Here is a 13,021-nt window from a genome sequence, read left to right on the forward strand (position 1 = left end):
GTTTGAGATGTTGACTTGGCTTCCCCAGAGCTCAGTCCACTAAAACATCTGTTGGATCTGCTGGACAAACAAGTTTGATTTATGTAGGCCCACCTCAAAACTTACAGAATTTAAACTGTCTGTTGCTAATATCTTTGTGCCAGATACCACAGCACAACTTCAGGGGTCTAGTGCAGACCATGCCTTGATGGGTCAGGGCCATTTTGGCAAGAAAAGGGGAACCAACACAATGTTAGACAGGTGGTCATAATGTTATGCCTGATTGGTGGATATACTTTTGTTTACTGGCAGCAGCCTCTTTCTTCTGTGAAAGCATATGATTCGTCATGTAAAAGAGAAAATGTAATTTAAAAATGTAAAAAGAAAAAAAATTCCTCACAAATTAGGTTGATATCCTATAGATAAATTGAAATTAAAGAAGAATAACAGATGCTTTGGTTTGAGCATCCCCACCAATTGGGAACTTTCTGTGTCGAGTTTCTATGATCTTTCTGTCTTTCTGAGTACACATTTATATTGTTGCCTCTTTTTACATTCCTGTCTTCTGTAATTTGGCAATCATTAAAATTAAATACCACCCACGATGAGATTAGTTATTGCAGAGCACTGCAGATATTACCTTAGCCACCTCCCAACGAATATTTATATCAAGTTGTCCTCTGATGCACATATATTTTTCCATACTTTTCTCCCCAAGACCAACATACATATGTACAACAGTACACTCACCAGCCAGAGCTACCTATTACACCAAGTAACCCAAGCAGCCAGGAAATGTTCAGCTTATTGATGTGGCCTTCCACAACAGTCCCAGTTTTCTTTGTGGCTCCTTGGGAAAATGAATTGCTTACCTTTTATCTGGTATAGAAGGCACATATTTTTGTTGCGTTACCAATGACTGCTGCTACATACTCAACACATATTTGTTCTTGTTTTAAATCCCAAATTTATTCATTTACAGGGGCTGTTGGTCATCATGGTGACAACCTAGTAGAGAAAGTTTTGACTATGCTAAAACTCTTACCGGGTCATGTGACAGACGTGCAGGTGGACATGCTGGAGCTCACAAGTCTGCATAAAACCCCTCACTCCAAGAGTATCCTGGCCCCTGGCTGTCTTGCACAGATTCAGTGAGTGTATTTAATTTTTCTATTAATTTAGAGCATTCACCACATTCCCCGTCATGTAGAATCTAATAAGGGTGACTTGGCAATAGCTCGTCACATCATAAAGGCAACATCCAAGTGTTGCTACAGCAATGACCAGCTTGGGGTGTTAGTTTTTGCCACAGGGCTACTCTGACCCCATTATTTACAATACTTGCAGAAGTACCACATATCACTTATATACATCTTAGTACATATTGAAGACATACGTAGCACTTTGATATTGTTTTTGCTGTCTGATTTATTATAACCATTTGATCAATCATTTCACCTAATTTCAGCCAATTGTTAAAACAATAAATGTCAGTATTTGTGCAGTATTGCCGTGTATAGCCATAACCTACCTGCAACAATATTTCTCAAGTTAAGATCTGAAATATTTTATTTTGGCATTTCATACAATGTGTTTGCACTTTAAATTCCGAGTCCACGGTTCTCTGGCGTAAGACGGTTTATTCAATCTTTGCTGGCAATGAGTTGCTGCCCCGAGTTAATGAGTTTAAGTATCTAAAGTTTTTGTTCGCAAGTGGAGTTGGAGACTTACAGCTGCTGTGGCTGTGCCAGTCCAAATCAATAAACTGGTACACAAAGGTAAAGCTGTCCATTTACTGGTTTCTCTACATGCAGTGGTATAGTGACCAAAGAAATAAGGAGGCAGATAGAAGTGGCAGAAATGTGCTTCCTCTGATGTCTGTGTGTGCTCAACCTCGGTAGTAGGGTGAGGAGCTCAGTCATTGAGGAGAGGTTGACAGTAGTGCTGCTACATCCTTTTTATGCAGAGGTTGTTCCACTGAGGTTGTTTGGGGATATAACCAGAATGCCTTCTAGGTGATGCGTTTCAGGCATGTCAAACTGGGATGAGATCCCAGTGCAGGCTCATGACATGCTAGATTAAGTCTGTCCACTGGCTTTGGAACACCTTGGTGGCCAGGGAGAGGGAATTTGCTAGTCCTACAACCCAGACACTGATAAGTGGTTAAAAAAAAAAGAAAAGAAAGAAGATGGTTGGATGGATGGATAAAATCATTTTGTCTAAACAGAGTTTAGACAGGTCAGCTCTCTTGCCTCATAAAGCCAGCTTTCCTTTCCTAATTTTATATGTTATGGAAAAAATGTACTTTTGTTTACAGAACGGACCCTGTTTCTTACAGTGAAAGCATGACTATTCATTTAAGAGAGCATTTTTTTTAAGAAAATAAATAAGGCTGATATCCCACAAGTAAGTTAAATTGAAATAGAGTAACAGCTATGTTTGGATTTGAACTCTACACCATTTAGGGCCTTTCTGTGTTTCCAGTTTCCATGATCTTGCTGTCCTAATGTGGTTTTCCTCTTGGTGCTCCAGCTTCCTACCGCAGGTTAGACATGCAGGCTAGATTAATTGGAGACTTTACACAATTATATTGTTGTCTCTTTTTATATTACTGTCTTCTATAAATTGGCAATGAGTAAAAAGGCGTCCTTTAACACAACCTAAAAATAGATTTCTCCCCAAGCCAGGCATACTTATGGACAAATGCACACTTACCAGCCAGAGCTACCCACTCCATCAAGTGGCCTAAGTAGCACATGATCAACATTAGTGCCAATAGTTGAGTGAAATCTGCCTTTGGTCTTAGCTCTGCAGATGCACATGCTAGGCGCCTGCGGTGGTGCTGTTATCCATGGCAAGGATTAGTCCTACATCAAGTGTTCCATTCTGGATTTTCCCCTTTATGTGGTTCCTGGAGGAAAAGACTTTGACTGAGAAGAAGAGTTTAGTGGACTGAGCTGTCATGCAGCATGTCTGACTGCGGTGATTTCATGAATGGACTCACACATACTGAATGTTTTGAGCTATGGTAAAGATTCTCTTGTAAGAGAACCCGTTTTTCTAGTTGGTGTTCCCCTTGTAATTATTTAAGGACATCTAGGCAGGGTTACCCCAACATGTGGTTGGATGTACAGTTCAAGTTTGGATTCCTATCTACCAAATAACTACGGTATACCCACAAATTACTGTAGTTGCTCTGAATAGCTGCACATCAGAATTAAATCTGGATAATTACAAGTACAGCATCAACAAGGTTGCCCTCTCATTGTTAATTTTATGATGGTATAAATGGGCCACCCCAAGGAAAACTGATAACAGAAACGAAGGTACCAACCACAATTACTGTTCCTGAGCTTTTCACCAAATATGACCAGACTCCCAGCCTAACACCAGATCTTAAAACATTTAGATGATCCATTCAGATATTGTGAACAAGCTCTGCCAAGAGCTCAGATTAAAAAAAAAAAAAAAAAAAAAAGAAGAATGCAGATAAGTATTGCTGAAAGTAATAAGTAAATGACGACAGTCTCGGTGGAGAATATCTGTGATCAGGGCCAGTTGGATCAGCAGGAGAGTTATTCCCTACACTATCTCTAAGCAGATGATCCAGCTGAGCCTTATCACAGATGTGTAGGAGATTGAAATGCTGCTGAAGCAGAGCAAGGGAGATGCCTAGAATTCCCACTTTCTTTAACTGGCCTCAAGTGCACAGCTCACTGCAGGAAGTGTTTATGTCAATCATTCTAATATGTTCAAGACAGAGTTCCTTAAATGCATGTTTTTAGAGGTCTACTGTTCTTCCCTCCTACTGGATGTTTATTTACCCATGATGTTTTTTAGCTATTTTTAGCGTGGGTAACGGAGTGTTTTTATTGGTTTTGTTATGTATGCCATCTCAACCCTTTAAATATTAGGTGTGGATTTAATTTAGACCTTTTGTATGATATTTCCCTCTGTAATTCCAGGATATTTTTATAGATTACTATGTCTTAAACATTCTGTGGGTGGCTGTTGATTCTAGCTCTACAGGCAAGACCCCACACTTACTGTGCAATTACTCTAGTATTGTCTTTCATAACCTGGTGTGAATTTCCATATCCTACAGCCTGACTCTGTGGTTGTAGTAATCATGCCAGAAAGAAAGCATACAGCATGTGGGTGAGTGCACATGCAAACCTAGGCTCTTCGTGCAGTGTTTCTGTATATTTGCTATTTCTATGCTACTACTGTCCTTTTTTTCAGCCATTAAACGGCACCAGGATGCGCCACTTCGTGTATATAGAAAGATGATGAGTGAAAGTGGCAGTCAAAGTGTTGTTTTATATGCGCGTGTGTGTGTGTGTGTTTGTGGTCAAGTACGTTCGAGTCCCGTCTGTATAATTTGCTGTGCTTGGATTCACAGCCCTTTTGATCCTGAGTAGGACATTTGAACCCCATTGGCAGAAGGCACAGAGTTTTCCTCAGTCTCAGACTGAACCCTGCACCCCCGTCATCTGGCCGCCTTGGACCTTGATGCTGTGGCGGGAGTGTGTGCAGTGTGGGCAGAAGCAAGTATGGGTGGCCAAGGTGAACTGGGCCTGCCTTGGGAGCTGTAGAGATTGAGCCAAGCAGTGTTACTGACCGCACCCTGCCATGAGAAAACACTACATGGCTGCCATCTCCACAAATCTGGCCTGCAGATCCCTCATGCATACCACCAGAAAAGAGGGAAAACACCTATTTCTGTCCCAGCTGGGAAATATGAGCATGAATAAAAGCCATGAACACTGATTTCGAACAGTATGAGAAAAGTAACAAAAACAGCCTAGATAGTAAAGGGTGGAGAGGATAAAGCAAATGACAGGCAGTTGAGGATAGCTAAGCCTGTTTTTACTCTACCAAGAATAAGAGTAGAGTATGAAAAGTCACCACGTTTCTTCTACGGTTTCTCCTTAAAGGTTAGAGATTGTTTTGTTATTCTATACTTAGACAGTGAATAGTGGCATGAACAGCTGAATGAGTCTTTCAGTGATTTATAAGCTTAGCAACCATTCTGCTCCTTGCCAACAGTATAGTATGAGTTCCTATACAGTCCTGCATAAGGTAGACACACAAGAAGAAGGTTCAAGCATAGTTGAACTATGCTGCATAGGATGTGGCTTCTGGTCAAATGTGAGGTTTTTGCCTTTGTATTTGAATGAACATTTATAGTAACTGGTTTCAGTGTTGGCTGATTTTACAACTAATGATAAATGTTTCGTATACAGAAAGTGTGCCCAAAGGAAAAGACACAAAAAGGGAAAATGACTTTTTCATTTCTTAAAAATAATAGTCGATCCAAAGTGAGAACCAGTTTTGCTTTGTATCTTTTGATTATTGCATTAAATTGTGAAAATAATCCTTTAATAAAATTGAGCCCGTTTTCAATCTGATTTTATTCACTTTCACTTTTCCTAAAGGTTAATGACAGATACAGCTGTACAGCAAAGTTTATATCAGTGTCTGAGATGCAAAGTTTTAGCCATAATAATACATTTAAGGATGGAGTAAGCTGATGTGTCTTGTGGTTCTCCTCTTAAGTTGTTTCTGTTTCATTCACTCCCTAATTCTGCTTACTCTTCTGAAGAAGGTATCTCAAGCTGAAACTCAGAGTACATCAATCAAATAGATTACGTGCACCTGAACAACATGTACTCTGTGTTCCCATCAAGACTGAGATAACATAACCTTTTCAGTCCTGTATGCTGTCTTCTACTCTGTGGTTTAATTTACGCTGCAGAACACAAGAGCTGTTCAGGAAACTTTGTGTGTATTTGTTAACTGAGTTGATAAAACATCTCCCTAAAATGGTACTTTACTTCCTCCAGGCCCATTCCTTCAAAGAGCCCCTACTGCTGGCTTTTATTTGAAATGTGAATGTAGCCAAGACAGAGGAGGAGAGGAAGACTCCTGCATTTCCATTTCCCCCCATCAAGATCCTTTGATTTTTAACCTTCTCCCACATTTTACCATTCTGCCAGTGCTGCAAAAAAGAAACTTTTTAACATGTCTTTACTATAACCCTGTTCAGAAGACTCGACTTTCTTTCACTTAGGCATAAAGATTTAATCGACATCTTTTGTGGATGTTTTAATGTTAATGTGATTATTATTATTTATTTATTTATTTTTTTGTTAAATGGAAAGCTCAAACTGCCACATGAGAATTCACAGCCACTCTATTTGGCTTTTGTAGCATCATTAAATAATTAATTCATAAGTAATACGATAAATGCATTTCTCTTCTTGCAAAAGAAATGCATACAAAAAGAAAATAAGTTTGGGGAAATAAATGGAGGAAGCAGCAATGGCAAATAGAGATGTAAATATGGAAACTAACCACGAAAAATGAATGAAATCATAAATACAAATAAAAATTACACGTGAAAGTAGATAAATAGAAGTATCAGTACAAAAGTAAATAAAATGGTGTGAAACGGACAATAAATGGGCACGCTGTCTATGTTGATTTTCCTTTATTTCAGTGACACACTACTGATAGTTTCTTTTTCACTTTTGCCTCTCCACCTACGCATGCAGATTTCTACCTCTGACACACACTCTCTACTCTCCGGCCTCACAAATTACAAATCACAGAAAATGATTATGAGCTTGTCAGCCAAAAATCACCCCCACATCCCACCAACCTCCCTGGCATCCCCCTTTGTGATCACTACACCACACCTCCCCTGAAGCTGAGCCCGGGACCACACCTCTGCCACAGAATCGCCCATTTATTTTACATTTTATGAATTGACACATTTCATTTTCCTAATTATTTTGGTGCAGTTGATATTATTTATTTGCTGTAGCAGTTTATAGTTGTCTTTGACGTGTTAAATTAAATGTACATTATTTCTATGAATGAAATTACTCAGACATTTCTTTACTCCGTGCATTTTATTTTATGTCAAAGCCTCAAACCTACATTATCCACAATGACCGATTCAATTCAGATTCAGAAATTTTAGACTAGCAGTGGCTTATGTAAACACAAGGACCAGGATCTATAGGTTATATTAACATTTTAGTTTTTAGCTCCAATCAGGGCAGATTTAAGCAACATCACTTGAGGACATTTCATTCTATTTGACTTCACGTGCAGCCAACACCTATAGGGAGATGACTTTTGTGCAAAATTTCTTAAGCTTCCTTTCCTTTAACGATTGCGTATTTCACTGTTTTATTTGGAGTAGTAAAAGGAAAAACCTTTTACTCATTATTAAAGAAGTGCAGTTTTAAGACACATAGAACTGACTCTCAAATTCACATCAGTTTGTTTTATTTTACTATTTTTTTATTATTATTATTTATTTATTTATCTGTTTGTGGTGTGCCTCTCCCATCATTCCCTCGCTTCCTGCAAAACTCCTCTGCCTCTTTTTCTCTCCATAAATTCACTGGGTCATTTGTCCCTCTCGCCAGAACACACAGACACTCAAGGCCAGGTCTGGTTTTACTCCCCCGCCCTCTTTCTCTCTCGTGTCATGTCCTGTGCTAGATGGGGATGTTTACAGAAAACCAACAGTGTTTTTTACCCCATTAAACACACTCCATAAATTAACTCACCAAGGAATGGGTATGACCTTGCACAATTCTGTTAGTCCATGTGTATTACGTGCAGTTCTACTGGAAAATACACAGATCATCTAAATCAGGTGGGATGGGAAATGGATTACTCTCTGGGTTTGCAGTCTGCTGAGTGTGAAACTTCAATACTCTTTAACACATTGGGATTAGTAATGTTGGTTTGCACTAGAGCGTAATGTAGTTTGTTAATGTCACTTTTTGCAGAGATGCCAGTGTACTCTATGGAGTAGTTTCATCTTATCGTATATAAAAGATCGGCATACCCTTTAGGACTGATAAGGGAAGTCTGTGTTTGGTTGCCTTACTCTTCAGTCACACAAGCCTGGAGACTGGCCTATGACCCGCCTGACAATCTCTGGGAACTAGAGAAAAATCTATATTCCACCGGTTGATGAGTGGTCTATAGAGCTTACTGGCTGGTGTTTGGTTAAAATCAGTCTCGAAGAGAGTGCTGCACCAGAACTCTTGTTGTGATTGCTTTGGTTGCCTGTATTTTGTATGAAAGATGGAGTCAGAAGTGGAAACTGTTGCTTTCAAAGTAAAAATTATGCCTCGCCACTGCAACCAGCATTTCAAAATACAAATGCAAAACATTTCTACCGCATGGCAAGTAGTTTGCAAGTATTTGCTGTCAAGTTGATGGCTTCCATGCAAACTGTGGGTGACTCTGGGAAACTGCTAGCAATCACAACAATTCCAGAAAGGATTTTAGTGCAGAAATGTATAATGCATTGTGGTCAATTTCAGACTAGCAACTGCAGCAACCTCCAGAAAACAACCAGTTCCGGAATACACATTTTTCACAGTATGCTTGGTAGTTGCCAGATGGACACTAACGGGTCTAAGCCTGTGTGAAGGAGACCTAACTTGCACTCTGTTAATGGCTACTGAGGGGTCCAGTTAAGTAGAATTCTGTGATTATAAAATCTCATTGCTCACTTAGCTAAAACCTCAGTAAAAACTTACCTAATGAGTTTATTGTGTCAGTTGTTAGTTTTAAGTCACTACATACTCACTACATGTAATCCTGTAACTGTTACCAGTGAAGGTAAGTGAGGAAATAAGGGTGTTTTGGTTTTGATGTGGGGGGAGTTTCCAGGTGGCGAATGAAATGACCATCTAATACTTTCTTTATCAGTCACATGTATCAGTAGTATGACTCCTTTCTGAATCATAAACACTGAATTTTGTGGCAAACACGCACATACATGTTTGACAAAATAATGAACTTTGGGGTGGGGGGGGCTCATGAAATCCTGAGTCACCATGGTTTAAACTATCCTATTATGCTGCATCATACTTCCAGGAATGTTACCCCCCCACCCCCCCAAACCACACGCACACCCACCCCACTTTCTTTAATGGGTTCGATGTGGTAGGAGGAACGTTAACAGACATTTACATGGCCATTCTTTAAAATAGTACACAGATTTTTCTTCAAGCAAGTATTTGATGTTTAGCTATTTTTAAATGTTACAAAACTCATTACTAATGGAATTTACTTAGGGTACAAACACCCATACACTTTAAACCCCCACTCAACATATCCAAGCAAGCTAGACCGGGCATTCAATGTGATGTACACAAGTCAGGTGCAAGAGTGCCCCCTTCAGTCTCTGTGTGAGCAGCCTTTCAACTAAGAGAGCCTTCACTCTGCACTTCGCACTCAGAAAAACAAAACAAAACAGATGACCAAACACGCGAACCCCAGTTTCCCAGCACCCCACCTCCTACCCCTTTCCATAGTAGACTAGTTACTCAATAAGGTTTCTGGCTGATTCTGTCTCACACCCTGCCAATATAAACTTCAACCCCGGGGGGATTATTCTAGCTCAAACCCCCACCTTCGTCTGACCAAATGGCCTGAGGAAAGCATCAGGGGAGTGGGACGTCTGTGGTTTTTGGGGGGTTGGGTGGGCAATAAGCCAAATGAGAACCATATTTCATTTGTACTCTGCCGAGGCCCTCCAACTTACAAGAACACATGCAGATGTGCAAGGTTGCGCACAGACATATACATGCACACACCCTCAAACAAACTTGTGGTTACTTACATATGGCCCGGTCAAGTCACAATATTGGTATTTCAGCCATGACAAGCATGTGGGACATGATTTGATTAGTCTTAGCAGTTTTAATGCGTCATCGAGTTTTCAGGGAATGGGCCCCTGCCATGACTCTTCATTAACCAGAAAAATCTGCAAAGTATTCAGAAAATCAGGTAATTATTATGATTCTATCTGATTCATCTTTCCTTATTTTCCCAAAGTTTTTACTGTATCAGTCTTTTTGTATTTAACACTTGTCGTCGGCTGAGTCGTACTTGCTGGTCTTTGTGTCTAGTTCTAGTGTGAAGATGGCGGCTGTCCCGTTGTGAGCCCCTCTTCTCCCCATCTAGCCCCTGCCCAAGGTCTGGAACAGATTACATCTGATATTAAACACATGGCAGCAGTTAGAAAGGAGAAAAGGCGAGCGAAGAAAAAAAAGTTCTTAAAAAAGACGAAAGAAAAGAAAAACAGAGTGGATTTGTCAACTAGGTCCCTCCTACCTTCTCTCTGTCCTCTGTTCATTTTCTCAGTGTAGTCTCTTTCTCTACTTTGTTTCTGAGCACTCCTGAGTATGTGGAAGATCATGACCGCTTGTCTGAATAGCTGTCAAAAGCACAGACAATGATGTAAGCTTTTTATGTCCTTTTATTCAACCAGCAAAGTTTAAGTTTTCTTATCATGAGGGGGGAAAAAAGAAAAGAAACTAGACCAACTTGTACAGAGACATAAAATATGGTCTGAAATTCTTATATAGAGGCTGTTTTGTAAGAAAAATGTCACTTTCTATTCATTTAATGATGATGAGGCTCCTCAGTGACACTCTTAGATTATTTTGGGGAAAGATTTGAATGCGTTTCTGCTTGCAAGCAGATGGTAATGGTCTTAAACGCATGCCTTGCCGCCAGTCTCCCATTAGAGTGTGTTTCGTAATAGCGTATAAAAAAAACACTAGGGCCTGAGATGGCACAAAGACGAGTCTCAGTCTCCAGACTTACTTTTGTAAGGACGGTGGTTATCAGTCCAGAGGAATGTTGGCACACAGATCTTTAAGGTGGATGCAAAACATTCCTAATGTTCCCTCTGTTGATTTCAGTTTTTTCCTGTGAGGGCTCCCATCGGGGAGTCACCAGTCCCCAACCAGTAGGCTCTCTATCACTGAGGCTTGAGCTCAATCATGCTCATCTTGTTCTGTGTACTCTGAACAAACAAGCAAGAAAAGTAACCATTGCTCAACTTGTTAGTGCTAAAAAACACAGTTCACTTTCTATTGCAGTGTTATGTTTTCCTCATGACTAAACTTAACCTGTTTTGATTGCTCTACCTATCAGGTCATCTGCAAGGTCACTGTGGGACGTCATGCTGACCAGTAAACACAAAGAGGGGGTGATAGAGGTCCGCCGGCAACTAGTGGAAGCAGCCAGTAAAGAGAGTCTGCCAATCAAGATGAGCATGGGTAAGAACCACTATGCCGTGGAAGGAGCAGAGCCCATATCATGTTTCACATTAATTAAAGACTAACTTATACAAAACACAGAACAGTCGTATCATATAAAGTATGTAGAATTTTTCTTGCTTAAAGAGAATCATGTGCTACTTCTGTCATGTTTTTCAGCACTCTCAAAAACATTACAAAAGCACCTCCTATTGAAATCAAGCTTCTTTGCCTTGCTGTGTATTTGCCCATGTGGCCACAGAAGGAAATGTGAACCACATGTTGGCTCTATGACACACACTTACACACACATGCTGCTTGCACACATGCTGCTTTCGAAAACTTTTGTTGTTTGTTAATGAAGCAAAGGGACTGAATCGAGGGATAAAAATATGCGTAGGCACACAAAAATAAAGTCATTACGTGCACGAGTGTAGAGTATCCTTGTGCACGTTCACCTTTATGCTACCCTCTGACTTAAAGAGGTAATGGATGTACTACACTCCCACAAACACACATACGCACACACTCCCGTTCATGGCTAATATGCAGGTTAGCATCTGGCAAAAAAGGGGGTGTAAAAGGGAGGGGCACTGTGGTCCCTTAGCTCCTATAATCTATGAGGTAAAGAAGGTCTTGTCTCTCGTAACAGGCAGGTTGTAATATGCTGGAGGTCGCACACATATGCTCACACCCAAGGCACTCTGTCTGGCGTCCAAATCTACACATGGCTGTTTCCTTTCACACACGGCAGTCCCTTTAATTCCAGATGTGTGCAGGCTTTTAGATTTTATTGAGAGAAATACGCAACATCAAGTGACGCTAAAAGCAAAATGTATAAAGAAGGTATAGCACTGAAGCTTCTCCCGCTGGTTCACTGACAGCCTGTTGACTTAATGTTTTTGCTGAGAGAGAGAAAACGAGAGAAGGGGGTACTGTAATATCCTTAACACTGAACCTTTATACCCCGCTGGCAGAGGACCAGAATTCACAAAACCCCCTGAGCTCCCATAGCACCCCCCACAGTTCCCATCCTGCCCACCAGCAGAGTTTTCAATCCATCATGCTCTGCTCCTGAGACTAAGCTAAACCGAGTAACACAAAACACTTAGCATTAATACCTATCTGCTCTCTCAGTGCCCACTCGCTCGCTAGGAGAGGAAAATTTTCCTCCTGCACCCAAGAGTGTTCTCACTCTGGTGGGGTTATGCAGATCAGAGGAGAAAAGAGGATATCGCTGTATTCCAGGCCCTAAATTTTCACATACAGACTGACCCAACTTGGCTTCTTTTCATCTCAGCAGGATAAGATCATCCTGTGAGAAACGGAAAATAATCAATTTCTCAGCGCCTGATATAACCCGTCAGGTTTCTCACAGCACAATAGAATGATGAAATTCCCTGGCTCTGTGTAGGGATATGTACAGTATGTGGTTTTGCAGAGTCCAGTGTTTATCTTTGGTGTTTTTGCTCTTTGCAGGGAATTAGCTGGACAGCTTTGGTTTCATCTTCCATAAACGTGCGTTCATCTCATCCATCTGCTTGTGTTTGTATATATGCGTGGATATGCGTGCGTCACAAGTTTATACCCTCTGTGTATGTGCTGCGTGCACGGACACCGTGCGGTAAATGGGATGTGTTGACAGGACCTTTCTTCCTGTGGCACAGTCCGGCCTTTTAACGACAGAGGAGCGTGAGTCAAGCGGACAGTTGATTTGGGGAAAAATAAATTTTTGTAACTGCGAAGATGTGTTTATGTTTAGCAGTGTAATTTCTCCCTTTTGAAAACTAAATTTATATACTCACATGTAGGGATGGGTATCGTTTAGGTTTTATCCGATACCGGTGCCAAATCGGTACTTTTGAAACGGTGCCGGTGCTTAAACGGTGCTCGAACCGGTGCTTAAAGAATGGAGAACACAAAATTGGTCCAAAAACCTCTCATGTTCAGCTGTT

The 13,021-nt window shown here is 40.6% G+C and overlaps 1 protein-coding gene across 1 annotated transcript in view; it reads left to right on the forward strand.

Moving 5' to 3' along the window:
* scfd2 (sec1 family domain containing 2) overlaps positions 1–13,021 on the forward strand; it is a 99,518-nt gene that overhangs the window by 1,437 nt on the left and 85,060 nt on the right. Inside the window, exons 2-3 of the mRNA XM_005732302.1 lie at positions 962–1,130; positions 10,963–11,087. Of these exons, the coding sequence (XP_005732359.1) occupies positions 962–1,130; positions 10,963–11,087 (294 nt within the window). The remainder of the gene's footprint in view (positions 1–961; positions 1,131–10,962; positions 11,088–13,021) is intronic.

This window comes from Pundamilia nyererei, unplaced genomic scaffold (genome assembly GCF_000239375.1).
Source record: "Pundamilia nyererei isolate P.nyererei 1_Seehausen unplaced genomic scaffold, PunNye1.0 scaffold00046, whole genome shotgun sequence".
In the NCBI taxonomy this organism is placed as follows: Eukaryota; Metazoa; Chordata; class Actinopteri; order Cichliformes; family Cichlidae; genus Pundamilia; species Pundamilia nyererei.